General features: G+C 54.5%; 1 protein-coding gene across 1 annotated transcript; it reads right to left on the bottom strand.

The window, feature by feature from the left end:
* Window positions 1–23,597: 23,597 nt before the first annotated feature.
* On the bottom strand, window positions 23,598–25,429 carry TLX3 (T cell leukemia homeobox 3; the record flags this gene model as incomplete). Its single annotated transcript, XM_084295220.1, has 3 exons — window positions 23,598–23,808; window positions 24,534–24,777; window positions 25,018–25,429. The coding sequence occupies 3 exons, from the start codon at window positions 25,427–25,429 to the stop codon at window positions 23,598–23,600; spliced, it is 867 nt and encodes a 288-aa protein (XP_084151346.1).
* Window positions 25,430–26,526: the final 1,097 nt, after the last annotated feature.

Raw genomic sequence — 26,526 nt, 5'->3', positions numbered from 1 at the left:
CTTAGGAGATTTAGGCTGGCCGTGGCCCTCCAGGTGCAGCCATCTGATGCTCCCACACGTGGAAGTCTGTTGGCGTGGCCCTCCCGTCTGGTTCTCTGCATTTCCCAGACCAGTTGGATACTCCAGTCAAGAACGGTGCAGGCTCGCATGATCCAGGCTTTTAAAAGGCTGACGAGGGGGTTACCAGTGGTGGCAGTCCCATGGGATGTTAGTTCCCTAAAGAACTGAGAACTTCCTTTCCAAGAAAGAGGACTTCCACCTTGCTCAGGAAATAAATAAATAAAAGAGATGATTATTTTTCAATATTTCTACCAATCTCTTCCGTAATTTGAAAGCCTGAGCACAGGTAACAGCCCCAAAGCAAGAGCCCCCCTCTGTCTGGTACAGCACTTTTCAGGCCTGGCTCTCTGCTTGCAAATTCCTAGCGAGCTGCTGCTGACCTCTTTGCCATCTCTGCTTTGTTTTATTAACCACAAATGTGACCTGTTCGGACACAACCAGCTGTACTGCACACATCTGAGCAGTGTCCTGCGGCTGCCAGGTAGGGCCCATCCATTTCATTCACTTTTGTCGTGGCACCTTTTAGCATTTAATTACCAAGCAGCACTCCTCGGTCACTTTACTGCTCATCTGCCATTCCCGTCACCTCAGCAAGAGCCCAGAATCTCTCCAGCTTCTTCACCAGCAGGGTTTTGAGGTGGGAAGGTCTGTCCCAGGTACATCGTTAATGGCTAGCTGTTGACAGCTCAATTAGCCCTTGGCACTCCTGACGTTAGCATCACCCGCGTGCTGCCCGCTTGCAGGCCGGTTTGTCACTCGTACATTCCTGCCCAGCAAACACGCCTGGCATGGGGCAGGGACACCTCCCGTGTGCTCGGGCACTGCTCAGAGCAAGCAGCACGTGGCAGCGCTGGAGCTGAGCAAAAGACCAGGTGGATGAGCTCCACGGGGGCCACAAGGTCCATGGTGGCATCCCTCTGTCCCGGTCATCGTGGCGCCCACCAGCAGGCTGCCTCAGCTCCAATCTGAAGGGAAGCAACCACAATCCACACCGTACATTAGCTGTAGGGGAGCACACGGTCAGCTGAGGGGTGATGTGCCTCAGGTGTCACCTGCCACCAGCACCTGAGGTCCCTGCAGAGCCGCAGGATCCCTGCTGCTGCTCCCCATAGCACTGAGGGTGCCTAGCCTCTGCTTCACAGAAGCTCCACTGTTCTTCTTTCATAAGACGTAGCATCGTGGTAGGTTTATGTTTCCAAAACTAACAGATCTTAAAATAAAAAATTTTTAAAAAGTCAGTGCATGCAATGACAAAGGGGATCACGTTCTCAGCTGATACAAGTGTCCTCAGGGTCACAACCTCACCCTCCAGGTATGTCAAATCCACAGAGTCGATGCAGATAGAGCAAGGACTATCTTGTCTCACTTTTTTCTCATTACTACACAGGAAAGCACGGATGAATTTTGCCACCACATTTGCACGGCGAGGCCCACGGCACCACGCCAAGGTACCACCACCAAGACCACTGCCCCACTAAGGACCCGTGCTCCAATTACTGATCTCATCAGAGACAACACACACCCATTTTTGTCGCAGTTTTGGGCCCTGGGATGGGCAGGACCTCAGCTAACTGATGGGAAGCCTTGGGGTACTCAAGATAAGTCCCTGTCAGTGCAGTCGCCAGGTCAGGACTTGCACTTGGATTTGGTGCCCCCTCGGTGGACCAGGGGTGGGTACCCGCAAACTGACACAGGAGTGGATCTGTCTGCACTGGAGCTGCCTGTGCACCAGAGGGCACTGTGAAATTACATATGCCGAAGGAAAATTTATCGTGCCGGGGCTGGGAAAAGACCTCGGCTGGCAGGAGGAGGGAGTGGGGTCTGAGGCTGTAAACAAGGGGTTTGAACTTTCACACCACCACGTAAGGATCAGTGTGAAATATTAAAACTTGTAAATAAGAGATTATACTGAGAAACAGATTATTTTGCTAATGATTTTTTTTTTTTTTTTTTTTTTAAAGTCTTAAAAGCAGCATCAGTCCTTGCAGTGTTTAAGTTTGGGCTTGATATACCTTTCCTTTATGAGGGTGTAACTTAAGGTGCAGCTTTGCTGGGGTCAAAACCATTTAATCGGCATGAGATCTGACTCCAGGGTATCCTGAACTGCTAAGGAGTCTTCCTACCCGTCCCTGCAAACCCTGAACTTCACAGTGCCATCGATTTCCTGGAAAGATGTGGGAATACAGGCACGCGAAGCTCACCGGGGATTCCTTCGGGTGGAAGCCCCGTGGCCTCCAAGCAGCCCTGAACAACCAAATCCCAAAAGTGCAGGGGCTGCAACACCCAGACCCCGGCTGGCAACGTCACCACTAGACGGCACGAGCAGCTATGCAGAGGAGCAGATCAGCCCTGGAAAGCCCGAAACGCTCCCCGGGGACACATCACATCGCCACATCACATCACATCTTGGCTCTGCGGACAGATTTCTCCTCTCTCACTGCGAGCGCAGCATCCTTCACCAGCGCTGGCCTGCTTGCTGCTGGTCTCCTGCTGGCACCCCAACAGCCCAACAAGCCAGCACCCCGACCCCAAGGGAGGAGGGCTGCAGGAGCACACAGAACAGCCTGCTGCAGCTGGTCGAGTCCACGGGGAGCCCGAGGAGGGGACCCGGGAGGTGCAGGCACCTCGGCAAGTCAGTCCGAGGATCCCAGCTCAATAACTGAGAGCCAGATAATAGCATTTGAACACTATCTTCTCCAATTCAATTGTATTGATTTATTGCCTGTCCAATGAAGCTGTGGAGTGTACAAAATGGTTAATCTTATATTTTTTTTTCCTGCTGTCTTCTCAGAGGAGTGAAGCTGTAAACACTAATCCATGCAAGTGACGGGGGGGATATCTGACTTTCAAGGCAGATGCTACAGCCTGCCCGTGCAAAGCTCATCCCATCTCAGTGCGGGGCAGGGGAAGGACACAAGCCCTTCTCTCCCACTGACAAGCTGCTCCATGAGTGCCTGGGGCTTGCTTACAAACCCCACAGGCATCGCCATAGTGCCTCAAGCTCCAGGAGCATTCAGGGCAGGAGATGGGATGAGGCCAGACCCTGCCACACTCAAGGTTTGCAAGGCATTTTGCAGGATGCTATGGGGTGCAGCAGCAGCAGAAACATCCCGTGCTGCCCTGCCAACCCCAAAGCCAGCTGCAGGGATGCTGGGCTCCACCATACCATCAGTACATGGGGCCAGCACAACTTGCACAACTCACCAGGTCGTTTCAAAGCCCTGCAAGCAACATTTCAGCCTCGCCATCAGAGCACCACGCAGGAGACGTTGGCTGCTTGAAGCACACTGCTTCAAGGTGGGCTGCCATGATGCCCATGGGTGCAAGAGGGTGCTGGGTCCTGAGCTGGCCAGCTGGGAGAGAAGGAAACCGATTTACTTAAAAGAAACAAAAGCAACAAAAAAAAGTATTTTCTTTCAAAATGTACATTTGCAATTAAAGGCTAAGTATGCTGTATATTTTATTAATGATGTGGGATAGCAAGGCATTTTAAAGGTCTCTTTTGTTTTGATGATTTTTTGGAGGAGGGGAAGGAATTGAAATGGAAAGCTTAACACTTATAATTTCAAAAATTTGGCTTATATTTTAGGTTCTGGTAACATGCAATTACAGGCACTTAGAAAGAATTCCCTTTTTTATACTATGCCCTAGAGCATAAAATTAAGAGGCAAATTCAGGCTTTGTACTGCTTTCAGAGGCAGTTTGCTTCAGCATAGATCAACATGGAGACTGACTGTCGCCTTTCTATTGAATTAGGTCTATATTTTTGACAAGTATGGCAGCAGTATCATCACTTTAATCACCAACAATCCATTGTGTCTCTTTATGCTAATAAATAAAACATTTTGCGTTAAATATTTCCCAGTAAGCACTTGAAGACCTGCAATCACCACTCCTTCTATATGTTCCCAAGTAAAATAATACAATGGTAATAAAATCAAATGATGTCTAGGAGTTTTATAGACAACTAATAGCAGTTATTGCAAAGTGCACATCAGATACCAATTGAAGGTTACATTTCTCTTTAATATAATATAGCATGCATATTTCACTAACTGTCTCTGTATGTCAAGTGAATTAAACAATGCGATGATATAGGTCAAAAACCAGGTTCTTTAGGAGAGGCCTCCAGGCTGAAGAGCTTTGCTGGAGGTGTGTGTGGAGCACCAGATGCAAAAAAAAATAATAAATAAATAAATAAAAGGAAAATCATCTGAAGTTACTTGGAAATTCCAAGGAAGCCCCCTGCCCTTCCCAGACAGACTCTCCCCTCTTCATGGGGTGCTGCTGGTCGTGAGGGTCTCGCACACCGTCCCAAAAGAGGCTGGGAGAGACCCCAGCCCATCACCCTGGCCTCGGTTCAGGGGGAACATGCTGGTCTAGGACCAGAATATAGTCGGAAAGCAGGGATTTTGGTCCTGGGAGAAATGCAAGCATCAGCGCCCAGGAGTCACCCCAAAGAAATCCTCGCTAGGCTTCAGCCCAGCTTGCCGGGGGATTTTTCCCATCCCCGTTACTAATATACCTAATATATTCTGGGGCCCCGCCTCAGTCAACACAAATTGTAAACCATCTCTCTAATCCCCTCAACAATACCCTTCCCCAAACCTTTTTTCTAGCTTAATTAGATATTCTATCCCTTTGGTTTAAAATAGTATTTAATTTCACTTAATGATTTCAACAAAAAATATTAGGATTCCCCAAACAGACATGTTCCTTCTGAATTCTCTCATTCTTTTTCCAAGGGCTTCAGTTTCATCTTTTTGTTGCTTTGTCAAAACACAGCTAATTGACTGTCCTAAAAGTACAATTTTAGTAATTTCTCTCAATGAAGCATTGCCGCCTCCTCTATTAGCACTACCTAATTGGACTTCGAATCCCCAGCCGGTGACTTCACCCATGCTACGGGCCCGAATCGCTGCAACAGTAAATATCAGCACTCCAGTTAAATGTAGGTTGGCTCACATTCCCCCAAAATTGGCTTTCTGCTCCTCGGAGTACAATCCGATGTAATATTACATTAACCGTGTTTTTTGTTTTTTCATGTTTTTTTTTTTCCTTTTTTTTTTTTTTCCCTTTTTTTTTTTTTTCTTTTTTGAGGGGAATTGGAGGAACCGAAGGGGAGCCGAGGCTCAGCTCTGCATTTCAGCTCCCCGGCGCCGGCGGGATGGGCACGCTGCAGGGCTGCGGAGGCTGGCAGGAGCCTCCCCAGCCCCGCAGCCTCTCCTCAAGGCCAGCTTGCAGCAGCTCTGGCCACAGGGAAAGCGCCAGGTTAGGGGACATCAGCATCAACCCCTGCTGGGTGCCCATCAGGACCAGCCCGATGGGCACCCAGCCCAACCCATCCATCACCCAGGGACAGGTCCCAGCCTGCTCACCATTTCCCATCCCCTCTCCTCCACCTCCCAAAAGCACAGCACATGGCTTTCAGCCACCAAAGACCTCGGCACACACGGTGTCAGCCTTCCTGGCCATGCCACGCCGCAGCAAATGGCCCACGGCGTTATCTGCAGCGGCTCTAATTATCCTCCAGCATCTGCTATCGAAATGCAAGCATCAGGCCAGGCTACGAGTAGAAAGCAGAACCAGAACTCCTCGTTGATGCCCATAATAGGCACCGAAGGCGTGTAACGCTGCCTAATTGCTAATTGTTAGGAGTACTGCGTTGCTGCCAGAGGTGCCCGGAGATGCCCCTTTGCTGCTCCCCTCCCTGTGGGATTTGGGAAGGCACCGTTCCTGCTGCCACCCGTGCCACCTCCCTTCCAGGGGACTCCCCAGAGCTGCCCCATGCCCTGACCCCTTCCTCATGTGCCAAAATGGCAAAGGGAAATTGAGCAGCAAGTGTAAAAACGCAAGCTCAGAGCGGGACAGAGCGCTTGCCACACTCCATCTTTCAGCTCCAGCAGTGAAATCCTCTGGGGCCCAATGAAGGCACTTGACCCCTTGCCCCCCCTCCTCCTGTCTGCAGCAGGGGATATCAATGCTGCCAGCAGTGCCGGGGGCGTGGGTGGGCTCGGCGAGGGCTGGCAGGGCTGGGGCTGCACCTGCAGCAGTGTGGAAACGCCGTGAGATGCCCCAAGCATTACGCAGCGTTCAGAGAGAGAGCTCACAAGTGCTTTTTTCCCTTTCCTTCACCCTCGGAAGGGGTCAACTGCAATCCAAGTTTGTGTTTTGGGATGACACCTCCGCCACCCACGCTGCTGCGGGCACGATGCCCTTGCAAGGCTCACAAGCACACTCCTTTCTGCTCTGTCCTTGCACAAACCACTTGTAAACTCACCGCCAGCGAGCCCAACTCCTCCAAGGCAACTCACTGCTCTGATTCTCAGCCTCGCTCCGAGCTCACTGTGGCCAGGCAGTAATTTTGGGGTCTACCCCGGGTTTCCTCCCGTGGCTGAGCGTGGAGGCCGCCGCTTAAAAGCTGTTGCTCTCATCTCCTCCCTTATTGCCAGCAAGCGCTCCGGCGATAAATGTTTTCTTGTAAACATGCCATAGATGGAGGTAGGAGCCAACGAGATGGAGATGCCAGAAGCTTTTTGTCTTCGTGATTTAGTTTCTTATTAGAACATGCTACTGGGAAAGAAAAGATATCATTGATAAGACTGACATTAGAGTCAGCCAGTAAAATTAAAACCCTAAGGACTGGCCTGGCCCTTTTCTTGTCAGCAAGGAATACAGACTCCCTGCCAAACTAACACTTTAAGGTACTCATAAATGTTAGGGACAAAACTTTAAAAAATAAAATAAAATAAAACCAAGAGCAGGATTTTAGCTGCCTCCGGCTTGGGCGGAGCAGTGTGAGATGCTCTCAGGGGTCTGGCCTTTGCCCCAGCCCTGAGAGGTGCCAGCAGCTTTGGGCTGGGGTCAGAAGAGCCTGGTGTCAGTGCTTCCTTCCAAAAACATTAGTCCAGGTGATGCTGGGGAAAGCAAGCCTTGGAGCACCACCGAGAGCTCGTGGCAGCACCCAAACCTTGCGAGCACACATGCACCAGGCGCTGACGGATTCACCCAGCCCAGCTGCCAGCTCCTCCCAAAGGCTGCGGGCTCATGAGGCTGCAGGAGGGGGAACAGCGGGCTGCTGCTCACGTTGGACTTAAATAAGCTCCGCTCTTTGTGCTTGCAGATTTTAGGGATGCGTTTATCATGAAAACAAGCCCTTAGAATAATCTTGCAACGAGCACTACTGTAGGTGCTGCGCCACGAGGGTGAGGGCGGTGCTGGGTTTCTGCAGGATCAGCCTCGTGGCCACGCGCCGGGCTTTGAAGCAGCAGCAGCAGCAGCCAGCCAGGCTCACAAAGGGCTTCCTTAATAAATTCTGATTAATAGCGAACGAGTTCCTCCTGTCCCAGCCCCTTTCACGGCTTTCCCAACAGCAGCAGCCCAGGCCTGCCTGCACACGTGCACCACACGAGCTTTACACAAATGTTGCGTGTCATTAACAAAACACAAACCAGCGGGCATATCTTAACGGGAAAAGTTAAATCTCTTTATGCAGTTAAATAAAGATACCTTGTCCAGTCATTAAGAAGTGATTAGCTTATCTAAGAAATAACAGCGCTAGTCCTGTCAGACTGGCACACAAACACTAAAAAGAGCAGGGATCAGATATCACATTAGGCTAATTATAAAGAGAAGCAAAGACAAGCAGAAGCATAAAATAGCCATGTGCACAGCATTTTGCTGCATTTTTTCTTTGCGTGGAAAAGCCTAAGTGCGTTCTGCAAAAGAGAAATTTAAGTATTAAAAAATTCCTCCTCTGGCGTTATTGATTTAGCACCGCCTGCACCAAGGCAGCGTGGACACACGCAGGCTCCCGCGCTGTGCGAAGCCAAAACCCGGCGAGGACCAAGGAGTGCCTCAAACCTGCTGGAAATCCTCGCACCCATACAGCAGTGCTGGGGCTGCCAGAGCGAGGCGGCGATGCCCCAAACGCTCGCTGCATTTAGGAGCCAGTCCCAGGGACTGCTGGAAGCCCTCGCTGTGTGCCCACCTCCGCTGCAGACCTTCAAGACCCTGGTAGCCTTGCAGGGACACCATCGGGTGCCCAACTGCCACCCGAGAATGCTGTTGGGGCAAGGAAATTCACCACCAGCAGCAACCAAGCCTGAAACCTGCAAAAATTTTGGCACTCAAGAGACCTTGGAGGCAGGTGGAGGGCTGCCCAGAGCCCCCTCATCCATCAGGACATCACCCACGAGAAAGCCACCCAACACACCCCAAGTTTTGCTGAAGCTAGCAGACTGGCAGAAATACCTGCTCCCTGCTGGGGGAGGTGGGAGGTGGTTTTCCATTTTTAATACTTGCATCCTTTTTAAAACTTTCATTTGCCAAAACCTGATATGAATAATGATGGCAGATCCTATTTTCCTTGAGGTAATAACAATTTTAATGCATTGTGTCTTTTATTTTTTTTAACATAACTGTAGTATTATTGAGGAGCAAGTAGTAAATGATAGATACTTTAATGTAATATGAGTCAATATGTATTTATATGTGCTTTATGACTTAATCAATATAGCTACATTAGCAAGAATAAATATGGTGTTTCCTTTTCTGGCCTTGGAAGGAACAAATAAGGAAAGTCACATCGCGAAGTTTAGGGATGAATAAAATCTCAGATAATTTCACAGACAATTGAGGAAATCTCTGACATTCATTTGCTCTCCAGCACAGAGTGAGTATGACCCTGGGCAGCAGTGCCAGGAGGCTCAGCTTGTGCCCCTGCTTCAAGCTGCTCCCAACACATCCCTAAGAGGAGCTTAGAAAAGGAGACAGGCCCCAGCACAGCGCCTACGTCCACTTTTGGCTCTACCACTGAAGAAGATGAGGAGCCCACAGCTCACATCACCCCCAGGCTCCTGCTGCACCCTGCCAGCTCCCTAACAGGAGGGGATGGGGCAGTGCTCCTGCTCTAATCCATCGGACTCCATCCGCTGCTGCCAAAACTAGTCATGGAACATCCACTGCTATCACGGACAGAAGCTTTCCCATCAATTACTTGTTCCATGCAGAAGACACCCTCTGCATAAACGTCAAAGTGGAAAACAGCCAGTGCTTGCCTGTTGCCCTCTCGATAACAGGAACAGACCTTACAGGAGGGGCGCTGACCCAACCAGCACACGAGAGAAGCCCGGCCCCACCAGCGAGAGGTTCATCCTGCATGTCCTACATGTTCTCCCCACAGCAGCCAGCCTTTGGCTGGAGCGAACCCACTGGGGAAGCCCGTCCCCAGCTCCTCTGTGCCCACGAGTCATAGTTATGCTTCTGGCCCCTCCTTGGGCACCCTCCTGGGGATGCCAGTTCCTACCCCAGGGGCTCGGTTACCAGCACGAGGCAATGCCACATCCCCTTGCTCCCCTTGGACAGGCAGAGGGAGCAAGAGCCAGCACGTGCAAGCTGCCCTTGAGCACCTTGAGTGGGAAGCAGGGCAAGGCTGGCCTCTCACAAGGCCTTCAGATATCCCCAAACCATCGCAGCAGAGAGAAGCTCACTCCTGGCAGTACTGCCGGAGGCCAGATCCAGGCAGCATTTGAGGAGAAAAACAAAACCAAAACCAGTGTTTGCTCATGCCCGCAGACCCCGGATCCAAGCCCATGATACGCATTGCTGGTGGCACTCCCAAGAAGGATGGCACTTCTGGGTGAAAGCAGAGCATTTACTGCTATTTACTGCTTAGTCTCCCGGATGTAATGAGTTCGATGCAGAGCAATGTTGGTCTACAGAAATAAAGCTAGAAAGTGGCTTGCAGTTCTGCCTCCTCTAATGGCACTGAGGATGGCTCGAGAGCCAACTTTCAGAGCTAATGCTTCCAACACCACTTTGCCTTGAAGACCCCAGTGAGACTCCCAGCCAAGGTGCACTCTGGGGAGTTTAAGACGGGATCTTAAATCACCTTCTCTGGCTGAAGCCACTCAAAGCAGTGACCAGTGTCCTTCCACGTCACCCAGCCACCTCTTCTAATCCCTCAGAGCCCACCCGGCCGCAGCAGGCAGCTGAGGGCCGCTCCTCCCAACGCCTTATTCCTCGGCTGGAGTCACCCAGCCACATGAGGACCTCGGGCCCGGCCATCCTCACTGCAGGCCTTCAGCAGAGGCCATTCCCTCTGCTAACAGGGGCCGAGCTGGGCTGTCTGTGATCTGAGATGCTGTGTGGGGAGCTTCTCTGGAGAGCGAGGGCATCACACCAGCTGAGAGCCACCTATCGAGGGGATAAACCTCTGGAAATTCAGCTGCTGCTCGTTACTGTGCTTTTGGCACAGCCGGATGGGTTCTGCCTCCATCCTGCACCTCCGGAGCTCCTCGGGATGTTCACTTCTAGGGCTGGGCTGAAGGGTTTGGCCCACAAGCGCTGAGTTCCTGCTAGACCCACCTCAGGCCAGCTGTGGCTGCCCAGAGTGAATTAGGTGCAGCCTTTTCCTCGTCCAGCCCTCTCGTCCTCTGCTGGGACCCCCAGGGTGTTCTTCTGCCATGCCGGATTTACTCAGGTTCCTGTGGGGTCAGGGCTTGGCCTCGCAGGTGACTGAGCCTGGACTCACATAAGGACAGGGACAGGAAAAACAAAACCAAACCAAACCCAAACAATATCCCCTCCAGCCCAGACCTGGGGAGTTTAGCAGCATTTGTTTATTTTTAACAGATTGCTGCTGCTGCGTTTCAGACCTCTTCCTGTTGTGATCGTTAGAACTTTTAACCGGATCATAAATCTTTTATTAACGTTTGGTATTATACTAATTAAAACTGTTCCATATATGTATTATTAATTTCTCCAGCACTTCTTGCGAGGGTGACATTTTTAGCTGGCTTAGCAGAATGCACCATAGTAAATAAGGAGAAACTCATTTCCAGGCAATTAGGCTTGCAGAAAAATAAGTTTCTTAATGGAGGGCACGATCATTACAAATTTTACCTAAATAAACAGGGTTTCTTAATGGTAACTCTTCAAGCTAAGTAAACAGATTGGTGTGGTAATGTCCTAAGCAATACTTAAATGTAACTGTTTAATAAATTGGTAAATTACTCATTTCATCTTAGAACAAAATGGTAATACTGTAGTAATAACCTAGTATATATTCTGTAAATATGAAGCATTATCACTTTAGCTCTGAAGAAATCACCACTGTGATATGTCAGCATTGATCTAAAACTGCAGCATTTTATCTCAAGTTTATTACCCATTTTTGAGAATCGCTGAGATTTTCAGAGCATAATGGCAATAAAAGAAGAATTTAAAAAGCGCTTAAATGTGCATAAGTTAATCAGAGGTATCCTCGGGGGGAAAAGGAAATTTGGTAAAACATGAATTATAAGCATCATTTAAACTTACTTTGGACACTAGAGATAATAAATGGCACCATAATTTAGAAATAGCTTTTAACATCAATGACTGTAAGTAGCACTTTACTGTTCATAAGAATTGCAAAGCAACAGTGCTGAGGCCAATTTTATTAGCCATTTTTTTCTTTATAAAAGCAATCCAACCATTTCCAAACTGAGCAGACAGGAACAAGAGTTACGTGTTAATATGCAAAATGCATTTCAGTTTTTTTGTTTTTGTTTTTCTTTCTTTTTTTTTTTTTTTTAAATAGCCAGCAATAAATTTACCCAAAGATACAGTCCGAGGACAATTGAATGATCATTTAAGAAGAATAAAGCTCCTTCAGAGTTTACATATTTGGGAAAAGTGGATCAGAGGAGAAGGAGGAGAGAGAGAGAGAGCCTGGCTCGTAGATCCCTATTTACTGGGGAACGTCGCGGCGCTTCCAAGCGGGGGCTGTAAATCCAGGCAGCCACCAGAGGAACACGGCTTTTCCTTGCTGACTTCTCGCCACTGACAAGCCAGCCAAGGATCACAGCGGTTCCTCCACCAGCACTGCCTCCTTCCTACAGGCAGGGACCTCACATCATGCCTCTTGGAGCTGCACCCCTCACACCAATGCATTTCCATGCTCTTTGGGCACACAGACACCTGGGTGCTTGCTCTGTAGCTTGGGAGAAATGACTGTATTTTTGTCTATATTTTAATTATTTTGCTCCTGGCCACTTTAGCACAAGCAAAATCTAACAACAGCCTTTACCCTACGCTGCCCACCCAGCTCCTCCACACTCTGTCAGCCTCACCCTGCGCTTGGCCCCCCAGTAATTTCTGTGGCATGGCGCGGTCACGCACCAGCCCTCAGACAAAAACGAGCAAGGTTGCTCGCGTTATTTCCTGGGGAAACAAATTCGAGCCGTGCTGGTACCAGATGGCTGCTGATTTCGTGTCGATGTCGGGAAGATTAATTCAACCACTAAAAATCAGAGCCTCGACACGGACACTGATGCTGCGCAACAAAGTGTGTAAGGAGGGAGGCGGTGTCACACTGACTTGTGAGCGCGGCCTCCTCTCCGGGACCTCAGCACAGCCTCCAGTGGAGCCCAGCGCCAGAGGGACGGCCGCCTCGTGGAGCAAAGGCAGAGGATGCAATGCCAGCACTTCTCCTGGCTAAGCTGAACAAAGGGAAAACCCAGAGGTGAAGCAAATCGCAGCTTCCGACACGGGAATCCAAAACGCAAACAAAACCACATCGAGCAAACAAGTGTGCCACCAATTCCAATGGCTGGAAGCAAAAATTATGCAAAATCGGGCAACAAAAATGGGAGCAAGAGATCTATTTTTACCCTGACTGTGATTTGGCACTTCAGCAGAGAATTGCTTCTCCAGCACGAGGAATGTTTCATTCAAGACTCGATTGCTTGTTAAATGACAGATCTTAGCTCAAATCAGGGTTTATTCAGGAGGAAGGCATTGCCTGTGACATTAGACACCTAATTAGGATGAACTTGTAATGGAACAACTAATTTTTAATTTACTCTTCTTAACAGAAAGCAAATCTCTAAAAATCTTAGGGTGATTTTTTCAAGCACTCCTGTAAATCTGACTGTGATTCCAAGTGGACATCCTCAAACACTGCAGGGCGGTCCCAGAACAACTTCTAGCACAGATTCGGGGAAACCTGGCCATGCAGCTTTACCCGGAGAACTCCAGTGCTGTGCTCCACAAGCTGGGAAAAGCTTCCCAGAACCGAAGAAAACCTGCAGTGTCTGTGCACTCCCAGCAGCAGTATGTCCAGCTCCAGCTGCACCTGCAGGCGGGCAGCCCCAGGGCAGCCCCTCCAGCACCCATCTGAGGTGTGCAAGAGGGTGCAGGGCACAAGCTCGCTCAGCCAGAAAGCAGAGCTGGATCTCAGCTCCATCCGAGCTCCTGCTGCCCGTCACGGGCTGCACACGCTCTTCTGTCAGTCTAGACAAGCCTTCGTACATGCCATCAGGAAAACTAAACGCGTGCAGTTATGAAGATTAAAACTCCAAACAAAAAACGTGCGCCGAAGCATTTGGCAATGAGCGGGATTGTTAAATTGTCCCCACGAGCCAGATTTTCAGTAAATCAGAAGAGCTCTGCGAAGGCTCCGTCCCAGCCTACGAGCAGTATCGCAGAGCCCAGGAAACACTCGTGCAGCAAGCACAGGCCGCGGCGCGCTCCTTGTGCCACCCCAGCGCAGGCCCCGCACTCACCGCTGGCACTGGGCAGGAGGAAATCATTCGATGTTGGCTCCCTCCGAGCCACTGCAGGACTGGGGGCGGTTGCCGGGGCTTGCCCGAGCTGGCTTTGGCCTCTACCCCAGCCCTGGCCACTGCTCGAGTGCCGAGCGGGGCCGTGTCCTGCGCCGCCTCGATGGCCCCTCGTGCGCTCGCCTCCTGGCAGAAGCTGCGCCCGCTCGGCTCGGCCCCCGCTGTGCACTAACGACATGCGGGCGGCACGAGCCAAGAGCTGGGAGCAGCTGAGTTCTCCCCCTGCCTGGTGGGCTCAGGAAGAGTTACAGGTGTGGGACTTGGCTTGGCTGCTTCACTTTGTCCTCATCTATTTCCATGCATGGTTCAGCCTACGCTCCAGCCGGGGCACAGAAATCGCCTCAAAACGGATTTATTCACTAAAACATTAATGGGAAAGAAAATTAAAAATGCATTTCTCTGTAACCAAGCACACCACGAAAGCCCTACCTGGGGGCTGCCCGTGGCCAACCCTCCCCTGGGGCCACAGGGAGCACGAGGGGCCCGGGCACGCAGGCGGCCGAGCAGGTGGCAGCGCGGGCGGCCTCCCCAGCCGCCGCCCTGCCGGGCCTGTCAGCCCGCGCCATCGTCACCGAGCACAGATGTCGGCCGGGCAGCCAGCACCGTGCCACACGCTGCCCGGGTGTGCTCCAGCAGCTGGCTGCAAGCCGCTGCCGGGGCCTTTTTGTTTTTTTTTTTTTGGAGCATCCTCTCATGGGGGGGTTGCCGCAGCTTCCTCGCACGTGGCTTCTCTCCTTTCCCCCTGCCACTCGTGTAATGCAGCTTTCCCTGCTCTGTAGGGTTTGTCAGTGGCTCGTACCATGTCTGGGTGTGTTTGCTGCCTTCTGACTTGCTCGCTGGCTCAGGGGCTTCACCACATTGCTGTCACAGCACTTGCCATCCGGATGGGACCCCCAGGGCACTGCACATAGGAGTTTCCCCTTCCTGCCCCTCTACATGGCCTCACCCCAAATTATTTGGGTTCCTGAGGTGATACCCGGCTGCTTGCTCATGCCCAGCCCTGCTGCGCTGGGGTTGCAATCGCAAAGATGCATTTTCTATCAGGGTTCTGGGAGGTCTCTTCCTGCTGATCCTGCCTTGCATTTCTTGCTTGTGCCACGCACCCAGCGTTCCCTCACCAGCTCACCCCCACACATGGGGCAGAGGCTCCCAGGGGCATTCAGTTTGGGCAGAAAAGCCACAGAGCAGCATCAAGAGTGGGCAAGGAGATAGCAGCAAACTGAGGTGGAAAAAAAAAAAAGGCAGGTTCAATATTTTTCCCTATTCAAAGTGGCAAAAAGCAATTTACGCTGCATGCATCCACCCAGAGTCCCCAGGCTTATTCTCCACTCGTGGACGTGTCGCTTGAGATGTGAGACCACATCTCACACCCAGATGAAGGGCTCCAAAACCCTGCTCCGGGTAGTGGGAAGAAGAGAAGACATCTGTCTTCTCAGATGTGCGAGAGCACCTGGCAGAGCGCACAGGGAAATGGTGGCTGTCCTCATGAATTTTGAACAGGAGGCTTAGGTCAGACAGGAGCTGCTTTTCACTGGGAGCGATTTAGGAGTGGATCACACAGGGAAGGCTGGAAGCTTCACCTAAAGAGCTTTTTAGACAACCACATCTGCAGTGTTTGAAACGCAGCCCTGACATGAGGAAGGGCACAGGCTGCTGTATTTTCCCTGCCCCATCTGGTAGCGGGGGAAGAAAACAAGAAGAGCGTAGTGGTTTAGCTCCAACCCCTGTACAGCAGAACCGTATCCTTTCCCCTCTAAGCACTCAGCCAAGGTATAAATGGAGAAGGGCAACTCCGTAGATTGATGTTGGAAAGCCACAGCATGACAAGGCAGGGGAAAAACAAACAAAACAAAACAAAATCTAAAACCCCACAATTTCTACACTTGGTAAGCTCAGAGAAGGACCATTCTGCAGCTCTCCAAACAGGTCCTGTGCATGTTTTTTTCCTGAACCCTTCACTCATTCCAGGTACCCCCAAATATTTCAGCCTGGGAAGGGAGGAAAAGGTGTTTTTCCTGCTTGGGCTCTCAGGGTTGATCTCTTGCCACACAGAGTGCATAGGCACCAGGTTTGATGGCTCTAATTCGGCATTTCAAGGTGAAAGTCCCAACCCTGACGTGCCAAGCCAGGCACAGAAAAGCCTCCTCGCCCACCACCCCCACGCTCCCTGTTGGCCTCCTGCTGACCAAGGGGGTCAAATTCAAGTTCAAAGCATTCCTGGTGAACACCCTGAGGACACAGGAACCTCCACAGCTCCTGGCAAGCTGGCGTCAGTGCCATGCACAACAGCTGCTCCGCTGGAGCACTGAAACCACAGAGCTCCCCAGTGCAAGGCGGCAGCCTCAGCAACCGGGTCCCCAACTGTGCAAACTGCTTTCAGAATCAATTACCCGTCCCGGCCTCTTTGGGCGAGAGGCAAAATCCTGCTTCCTTCTGCAACCCCACAAAAAGGGTTAGAGCAGCACTAGGACACCGCTCTAGCACTAGAAGGATGGGCTGCAGGAGGGCTTGGCTCCATTTGGAGAGAAAACGGCGGCACCGGGAGCAAAGCGCCCAGTGACCACCAAGGGGCTGCCTGAAAATGAGGGCTGAAGAACTGCTGGGGAGCAAAAATGCTCTGGCTGTGACCTGAGAGTGGCAGGGGATGCAGGCAGCAGCAGAGGCCATGTGGAAATGGGACACTTGCAGTAGACACAAGCGCCACGTGGAGAAGGAAGAAAACCAAGAACTCCCAGCAGAAGCACCGCCATGCAGTACTTTGTTCAGGAGCACAGGGCGAAAAGAAATTGTGAACCAGGCTGCAGGACTTTACCTCCCCTGCCCTGTTTTTGGGTGCCAGAACCACAGCACGCTGGGCTACCAGCAGGGCCCCACTGATGGATGACCCAGCTCCCACAGCAGCAGCAGCCCTGCGGACACCCCGAGATGCCGGGGATGCAAGCAGTGATCACAAGGGGCTGCAGAGCAGAGGCCCCCGAGCTGCTGCTCCCACATGGCCTTTGTCTGGATGCAGTGGAGTCATTAGAAACACTTCCCCTTGTGGCAAAACTCCCCATTTTCCAAATTTGGAGGAAAACAAGAACTCAGGTATGGATTGTGCCACCACTACTAGCAGCAATGCCGGGTGGAAAGGAAGGGATGCTGCCCCCATCAGCGGGGACATCCCCATCCACATCCCCTCCTGGCACCACCAAGCCCCAGTGCAGGCACCCTCGCTCTGCCTCCTGGCCAAGGGAAGGACCTGCAGGCTGCTTTAATTATTAACCCTGGGCTTTGTCCCCTCCCCAGCGGGGCACCCGCCCTGGTGGGACCGTGCTGTCCCGCAGCGGGGTCCCTCGCAGGCGGCTCCATTACCATTAATGGGAGCGGCGCGCGCCGGCGAGCGAGGGAGGGGAGCCTAATGTCTTTATATTATACCACCAATTAAGTACTCGGGGTCATGTCCTCAGCTGATGTAAAGTAGATGAGATCCACTGAGCTTAATGGATCTCTGCTGATTTACACCGAACGAGGAGCTGGCCCTCTCTGGCTCCTGTTAAAACATCTCAGCCCTTCCAGCAGCCTTTGTGTTTAACAGCCCCGCGCTCCAGCCAGCCTTTCCTACCACTCCAGTCCATAAACCACAAGCTTTATTAACTAATAATTAGTTTTTCAAGTTAAGTTTCACTGTCGTATTTTAAGAAGCTGCTGCCCTTACATCAGGTGGGGAATTTGGAAGCGACTCGAAGCAGTGGAAAGAAAGCAGAGGAGAGGCTTGGCCAGGCTCCGGGTGCTTAAACCCCTGCAGGTGCACCCCAGAAGGGGTCTCTCCACCCACCCACCAGCACCCAGCTCCCCGTGGCAGGAGCTGGGCACCTCAGTACTACCTGCAACGCACCGCCTGAGCACGCAGGGATGTTTGGAAGGACTTGCCACAGGCTCCCCTCATCATTTTTTTCCCCCAGTCAAATACTAAGGCATCTAAAAACACCAGCTCAGGAGCTAAGCGTGTGATGAATGCCAGATTAAATTGCAATTAGACGACTATTTTTGCAAACACAGATAGTTTCTTCACACGTTAAAACACAACTTCCAGCATACGTGAGCTTCAGCAGGCACACAGATCGCTCTTTTTTTTCCCTTCTGTCACTGAATTGAATAAGGAATGTTTAGTGTATTTCTGCCACAACAAGGAATAAAAGCAGCATGCTGTACAGAGCTGGGGAGGAAAAAAAAATAAAAAAATCACAACAGCCTACTAACACAAACGTTCTGAACAAGGAACGTAATATGGACAGCTCTTACAGACACAGTTCTCGTGCAATAACTTAAACAGTGCAGATTACTACTTGGGGAAATAAAAGACAACATAACTTTGAAACTTGAAAAGCTCTTTCTTCGTTGTAATCAATTGCAATAATCCATGTCAGTGATTTAGATGAAGATCAACTTTACCTTTCTTTGCTGATGACACAAAACTAAGAGCAATAAAAAACTTAAGTGCATTTGCGCACAACTAATGGATTGGATGTGGCATGTGCCAATGGAAGTCAGTATGTATAATGCAGCACATGCTGGATGCCAAATTAATGGGATCGTTTGGGCATTCTGGAACACTTGTGGCATCGAGCTTAAGTCATCTAAGGAGCCTGGCAAGGGTTGATGACCTTCCATTTTCCAAAGCCTGCAAAAGCCTTGTAACATTGTAGGCAAAACATGACCATGAATTTTACCCACTCCGTCCAGCTGCTATTTAGTCGAAAGCAGAAAGATGACGAAACTAAGACAATGCACCCGTGCCTGGTGCCCCTAATACAACAAACAGACAGAAGTGCAGGTTGACCTGGACGGGGAGCCGTGGTCAGGCGCACAGATGACAGACCAGGTGCTGCCATGCCTGCAGAGCCCGATGATCTGTATCGGGCCAGGGGCTCACACACATTTGTACTGTGTTTGCTTCCAACCTGGATTAAATCCTGAAGCAAACCGATCCCAATACGGAGAGGAATGCCCCTGCCTGCTAACAGCATCACCGGGAGATGCAGAGGTTTGTCCTAGCAGCTCAGGCTAGTGATGGAGCGGGAGATGCCATTCCTCTCCCCATTCCCCGCTCCCAAACTCTGGCAAACAGGGCCAGGGGAGAAAGGAACAGCTCCTGGGGCCGTGGCACAGCTCTCCAGCTGGCCAGGCACAGCTGTGCAGAGCAGGATAAAACGGGAACAGAACCGCCTGGCCCCGATCCCTGCAGTGCAGCCACCTAATTGCAGTGAAGGTCCCAAACCCACAGCCTCATCCACGGGAGTGCACTGGGTACTCCACAGCTCTGGCTGAAAACTTCAGTGAGGCCACCAAGGTCCACACGGTAGGCACGCCGATCCTTGCACGGGTGCTCTGTAAATGTTACTGGGAAATGTGCTGCATGAGTCCCCTATCCAGGGCCAGATTTCACTTTAAAAAATGTAATCAATCAAGGTGTTTTGAAGAATGGCATGGGGCACAGCAGCACATTGTGCCCAGCTCCAGAAGAGATGCGGGAGCCTTCACCTGTGTCACCCAGAGAGCACAGGGAAGCTGTCGGGTGCCTCAGCTCCATGGACACATGGACATCTCTGAATGCACAGCACAGAGGCTCCTTTAGTCAGCCAGCTCCTATTTTCCACAGTGACTTCAAGAGAGTATTTTACCTTGTAGCTGCAAATAAAATTCATAGGAGTAAGATATCCAAATGCCATTATTGCTCTAACCTTAACGCTGCTGCAAGTCTGAAAAGTTCAGAGCTTCGTGGCCCCCAGAGAGTGGGCAAGGGAAGCACAGCATGAAGGGAAATACCCCCAGCAGAGCACAGCACAGGGTGCATGTTCCCCTTCTCCCCAAAATGCCCAGCTGCAGGGTGCTGTCACCCTGCTCCAGTTGGCTCGAGCAACTTCTACCACTTCGGGAGCAGCAGCTACAGCAGCAGATGCTCACCCAGATGAGCCATGGCCCCCAAATTATTCCTCATCGGTGGTAGTGATGGTTGCAGTGCAGAAATACACGCTTCAAGGAAAATTCCTCCATGAGAGGGAGGTGTAAATCTCAGTATTATTTATGTTAGCTATAAATAAGCTAAATTATGACCTAGCTGAGTGAAACACTTTCGTAAACCGAGGCTCTGAATATTGTGCAGTTTGCATGTTTACCAGGGCCGCGCTTTCATCACAGAGTGGAGAAGGAGAGCTAATAACCCATTGATTTTAAGGGCCATTTAGGAAAAGGATTGCCTATGCAGATCTGATCACCGTGCATTACTTCGTAACATCTAATACCCTGGGCACAAAATAATGCTGAGAGATGCAAATTCTGCAGCCATTTTTATACCGAGAGGGGTTGCGCCCGTGCATGCGAGAGTGCTAAGGGGCTGCTTTGGGTTTTGGCTGGTAAATCAGGAGGGACCCTGAGGAAAGGGTGAGTGTTTCACGTGGCCCTGGTTGCCCTGAGCCCTGCACTGTGCACTCACGCACTCAGCTGCTTGGCCCCACTCAGAAAATCACTTGCACACCTGATTAAGCCAAGTTAAGACAGCGATCTGCCCAGCGTTAAGTCCCATGGATAATTCAATAACACTCACCCTTGTTTTCCATCCCCATGTGTTTGAACAGGAGTTTTCCCAGGCTTGAAGCTCCGAGAGGAGGGAAGGTAAGCACACAGCCTGTGCCTCCCAGGGTGCCCGCGCACGGAGACGCGGCCGTTCAGGCTGCTTAGGAAAGATCATCCACATGCTAAGAATTATCAGTTTCCTAACAGCATCAAACATCAACATATTAAAACGGCTCAGGGGGATGTGTAGCCCCTCCAACACTCTCAGGCCGCGTCTTTCTCACAAGGCTCATGCAGACTCTGCTCAAAATGCACCCCCCGAGTGAGCCGGGCCCGTAGGAGAGCGGCCGTGCCGCAGTACGGCTGTCGGAGCTGCTGCCCTCGCTCCCTCTCCCCCTTCTCTGGGTGTCTGCAGGAGGTTCCCACGAAGGGAAGGGGGCATTTGGCAGGGGTGGGAGGTGGGGGCAAACCAGGCTGCGTCAGGAACCTGCAAGTCAAACCGCTGCCCGCAGACAGCAGCCCGGATCAAGGTGTCCAAGGCACTGCACACAGCCCGGGGGCAGCATGTGGGCAGCACTCCCACCAAGATTAGCACAGCCAAGCAGCCCACCCCAAAAAGGAGCCTTCTGCTCCCCGGGCATCTGCACCCCCAGGGACGGACAGGCTCACGCTGGGAGCATCAAAGGTCCCCGCACGCCCCGTGGCTGGCTTCACCTATCGATGGACATCCCGAAACGCACAGCAGGGAGCGTCGGGCAGCCCTGCCACCCCCGAACCGGGCTGCCAGGGATCGCTGCTGTCACCCACGGGGAGGGAAATGCAGCGTAGTCGTTCCCACTGGCGTTTCCCTGGCGCTCCCATGAACATCGCCCAGGCAGGGGCTGGAGCTCTCCCCGCTTCCATCGCCTTCCTCGCAGGGCCACATCAGTGCCCCGGTGCCGTCTCACCCCACACACCGCGGATGCGAGCTGCAGCCTGGCCCTTGTGCTCTGCACATCTCCGCACCCCGAGACCCTCTCCTCTGGAACAAAGACACCACGGCGAGCCCCAGCACACCAGCTCCCCGTGCCAGCACCCTGCTACCGGGGCTATTCGCACGGCAGAAACGGCAGCCACCGGTTTCTGAAGTCCTTCGGAAAGTTGGGCCCCCCCCAAGGCCCGATCCTGCCGTCGTGCCCCCAGCACGTCCCGGGGAGGAGAGCGGAGCCCTGCCGGGGCTGGCAGCACCGGGCCGGCCCCAGCGGTGCTGCGCCGGTACCGGGGCTGGCGGCGCTCGGTGGCTTTGCCGAGCTCCGCGCCTGCCGCAGAGCCGACCGCGGCGGTGCTGAGCTCTCCGACAACGCGCAGGGAAAAAAATAATAAAAAAAATATGCAGGGAAATCGGGAAAATACAGCGGCGTGAGGCCGTGGAGTGCTCCGACAGCTAAAGAATAAAGAGGCGTTGGAAAAAATAAAAAAATAAAAAAAAAACGCAGGCAGTTTGTAGCTGGCAGGGGGCACCGACCAAACACAACAAGGAACAGGCGTGAAAGCGGGGGCCCGCTTACTGCGGCCCCCTCCCGTGGTGCTGAGCTCGGCTCGGCCCCGGGGCAGCTCAGCTCGGCCCCGGCCCGGCCTCCCCCTGCCCGCTGCCGTTCCTGGCGCTGCCCGGCCCCGGCCCCGACGGCGGCGGCGGGGACAGGGCTAGGGATAGGAACAGGGACAGGGATAACAACGGGGACGGCCAAAAGCTGCGGGCAAGCGGCATTCCCGAGAATCCGTGGCCAGGGACAGACTGCCTCGTTGCTTTTTTTTTTTTTTTTTGGTTATTATTATTTTTGATTTTTAATCCTCCGTTCCCCGCCAGCCATCTCCTCTCGGCCGCCGCTGCCCGGCTCAGCCCGCACACCCCCGGGTGCTGAACGGCGCCGGCCGAGCAGCCGCAGCGCAGCCCCGGGGGCAGGATTGGGCCCGGCCTTCGCACCGCCGCAGCCCCCCCCGGGCTAAACCAACCCAAACCCAACCCAAATCCAACCCAAACCCCTGCGGCAGGGTCAGCCCGAGCCCCATCGCCCCCGGGAGCGGCGCTGGCAGGAGATGCGGTGCCGCTTCCCCCCCCCCCACCCCGGGGACGGGCTCCAGCCCCGACCCTGCCCCTTGCCGGGGGTCGGGGCCAGCCCAGGAGCGGGCGACCCCCGGCGGCCCCGTTCGCGGCGCCCGGTCCCGCTCCGCCGCCCGCCGCCCCCGGCCGGCCCCGCAGCCCCCCAGCGGCCCGGCCTTCGATAACGAATAACCCAAACGCAAAATAAAAGCGGCAAACGAAAGGCAGCGGCCGCAGCCCCCCGGGCCGGCGGCGGGGTCGCGGCAGCGGCTCCCGAAGCCGCCGACACCGCCCGGAGCCGCGGGTGCCGGTCCTGGTGCCGGTCCCGGTGCCATCCCCGGTGCCCTCCCGGTACCGCCCCGGTGCCGTCCCCGCTCCGCCGCCCGCTCACCTCCGGCTCGGCCCCGCCGTTTCCAGCCCGGCTCGGCCCCGGTCCCCGTCCCGGTCCCGGTCCCGGTGCGGCGGCGGCGCCCCGAGGCACGCAGGGAGCGGAGAGGCGTTTTTAAAGAAAACGTTTATTTACACGTCTCGGCAAGTACAAAGTATTATACATGGTCTGTGTCAACCCCAAATCTTCTTTATTATGAAACATAAGGCGCTTTCTCTAGAGTCGGTGGCGAAAGGAGAGGGTGCGGGTGCTGTTTCGGTGCGCTAAGCTCGTCGGCAGGAGAAGGTGAGGACGAAATAAAGTGTGTGTGTCGCCTGAAAGGAGCCCTTATTACTACGGTGAATAAATTACAGCTGACATTAACTTCACCTGGGACAGATGGAAGCTACCGCTTTTCAGCTTAATAGGGTTTCCTAAGCTAATGAGTCATCACCGGCTCCACTTAGTCCCCTCCGCTAAGTGATAGGTAGGTGCGTTTTTTTTTTTTCTTTAGACTATCCTCAGAACGGGAAAAAAAAATAAAATAAAATAGCCTTTTGTTCCAAAGCCAACACAAAATCCCTATGTCCGGATTTCGATATAAATAATCGAGGTTTTATATAATTCCATATTAATAGTGCCCAAAATCTCGATGCATAAATAAATTAAATTATTAACACTTCTTACAAAAAGTGACATTATCTCCCCTCCTAGTGGAACATCGACACGAAGATACAAGCGGAGCGCGGGGCCCCGCCGCGGCCGCCTTGGCCCCGGGGAAGCGGCGCGGGGGGCCCGGTCCTGCTGCTGGGCCCGGGGACGGGGCCGGGCCCGGGGGCTCCGCTCGCCGCCGCCCCGCTCGTGCCGGGACCGGGACCGGGACCGGGAGCGGGGGCGAGTCCGCTGCGTGCCCGGCGGTGGCCGGGGCTCAGACGAGGGAGGTGACCGGGGGGATCTTGGCGCTCTCCTCCTCCCAGGGCTGCAGGTTCTGCAGGGCGAACAGCGACGAGTTGTGCAGGCACAGCGGGTCGGGCTGGATCGACTCGTTCAGGGACTTCTGGAAGGCGTCGTGCTGCAGCTGCAGCATCAGCCGGCTCGCCTGCTGCCGCTCGGCCTCCCGCTCCTCCGCCGTCTGCCGCCTGCCAGGGGACACGCTCAGCCCGGCCGCCCCGGGGACGGGCACCGGCACCGCCGGGACGGGGACAGGGACCGGGAGCGGGACCGGGAGTGGGGCGGCCCCGGCGGAGGCGCTGCGGGCGGCGGAGCCCCCCGAGCTGCGGCGAACCCCCCCCCATTTTGCAGAATATCTGCCCTTTTCGGAATCAGCCGTTTGCCGGACAACCTATCCGAGCAACCCCTCGTTTTCCCGATATTTCCCCCGATTTTTCCAATCATTCCCCCGAATTTTCCCAGTAATTCCCTTCCTTCATTTTTTTTCGTTCTTTCCGAATAGAACGTTATGTAAAAAAAAAAAAAAACAAACAAAAACAAAAAAACACACGAAAATAATAACAATAATAATAATAATTAAAAAACCAACAACAAACAAAACCAACCAACCAAACCAAAAAAAAAACCAAAAACAAACACAAACCAAAAAGAAAAAACAAACCAAACAAGCAAAACAAACACGACCTAAACCAAAGCAAAAAAAAAAAAAAAGAAAAAAAATCCCAAACCGAACCCAACAAAAAAAACCAAAACCAACCCAACCCAAAATAACTAAGGAAAACCAAGGGAAGGAGGAGCGGCAGCCCAACGCCGAGCTCCCGGCTCCCGGCCCGGGTCAGGGCGGCCGCGGCGCTCCCGGGGCTGCGGGCGGTGCCGGGCCCCGACGGGGCGGCCCCGGGGGCGCGGGACTCACCGCCACTTGGTGCGCCGGTTCTGGAACCAGGTCTTCACCTGGGCGTCCGTCATCTTGAGGGACTTGGCGAGGGCGGCGCGCTCGGCCGAGGCCAGGTACTTCTGGCGGTGGAAGCGCTTCTCCAGCTCGCAGATCTGCACCCGGGAGAAGGACGTGCGCGGCTTCTTGCGCTTCGGCGGGGTCCGGTTCTGGTAGGGGTGCCCGATCCGCCGCGTCACCGTGAACGGCGTCAGCGCCGCCGCCGCTGCCCGGGGGGGAAGCAACAGGGGTCGGCCCCGGCCCGACGGCGGCCCCGCGCCCGCCGCCCCCCGACGGCGGCTCCGTGCCGGGGAGGGGGGCCGGGGCCGCGCCGCCGCCCGCTCCTTCCCCCCGCCGCCACCGCTATTTTGTTACGTTTTTAATTTTTATTTTTTCGATTCTTTTTTTTTTTTTTTTTTTTGTTCTCCTTTTTCTTTCCGTTAGCCGCGGCCCGGCGCCGCCTTACCCGTGAAGCGGTCCTTGACGAAGCGGCGGCTGCTCTCCATCCACGGGAAGTTGAGGCCGCCCAGGCCGGGCACGGCGGGGATGGCGCTGGGGATGGGCGGCGGCACGGCCCCGGGGATGGGCCTGTGCGCCGGCACCCGGATCACGCCTCCGGGGGCCAGGCTCAGGTTGACGCCGTACGAGCCCGAGTCCTCGAAGGGCGCCGCGATGGCGGGGAAGGGCGCGGGCAGCGCCGGGTAGGGCGCTCCGCCGCGCCCGCCCAGGAAGGCCGCGCCGTCGGGGCCCCGGGGGGGCGGCGGCGGCGGCGGGGGAGCGGCGTCCGGCTCGGCGCCGCTCAGGATCTGGTCGATGCCGAAGCTGATGGGCTCGTGCTGCGGCTGCGGCTGGGGCTGCGCGCCCGCCGCCGGCTCCATCCTCCTCCCGCGCCGCCCCGCCGCCGCCGCCCGCGCCCGCTATAAAGGAGCCGCTGGCACCGCCCGGCGCGGCGCGGCACGGCCCGGGACAGCGCGGTAGGGCCCGGCTCGGCCCCGGCTCGGCCCGGCACCGCTCGGCACCGCTCGGCACCGCGGGCCCGGCCGGCCCCGCCGAGCGCCGCGCGGGAACTTTGCGGAGCGCGCGCCGCCCCGCCAGCCCGCCCGGCATCTCCGCGGGGCCGCCGCGCGCCCCGCGCCGCGTGCGCCCCCGCCGCCGCCATTGGCCGCCGCCGCCCGGCCTCTGCGCTCCCATTGGCTCCCGCCGCCCCGCCACCGGGGGAGAGCCCCCCCCACCCCCCCACCCCCCCCCCCTCCCGCCCCGAACCGCCGGACCCGCGGTGACGTCACTCGGGGCGGGAGGACAATGGGCGCGCGCGGGCGGGGCGCGGGGGCGGGGCCGCCGTCGGGGCGCGCCCGCGGGGGGAGCGCGGGGCACGGAGCCCCCCGGAGCCCCCCGCAGCCCCCCGCAGCCCCCCGGGCCCCCCCGGCCGCCCCGTCGGGCACGGCCCCGCCCGGCCCCGCCCGGCCCCGCGGCCCCCGGCGGCGCCGATCGAGCCCCGGCGCCCGCCCCGACGGCAGCGGGGAGCGGGTCTGGGGTTTTTTTTTGGGGGGGTCCCGGCGCGGCCCCGGCCCCGGTTAATTGGCGGCGGCGGAGCGGGAGGCGGCCGCTAAGCGAGTTTGCAGACGCTCCCTGACGTCCAAATTGGACTAAAGGCGTTAAAAATTAAATAACGCTCAGCCGCATTTACTTAGTTCCCCTCTTATAAAGGGAAATGAAAACAGGGAATAGAATTTTCCTTTTAATAGAATGTAATGGTATTTGATCAGCACCTGGTAGGGCGAGCCCGTGCTCGCAGGAGCGGTGACAAGGCGGCAGTTTATTAGTTTGTACAGCCCGGGATTCAATTACCCCGGCGCGCCCAGCGATTCCTACGGCAGCGCCGAGCGCGGGCGGCCCCCGGCCCCCTGCCCCCGCCCCGACGGCCCGGGGGGGCTGTGGGTTATAGGGCTATGGGGGGCTACGGGGGGCTGTAGGA

This window comes from Netta rufina (assembly GCF_964035555.1).
Source record: "Netta rufina genome assembly, chromosome: 14".
NCBI lineage: Eukaryota > Metazoa > Chordata > Aves > Anseriformes > Anatidae > Netta > Netta rufina.
The sequence above is the reverse complement of the archived record's forward strand: the minus strand, read 5'-3'. Positions and strand labels throughout refer to the sequence as shown.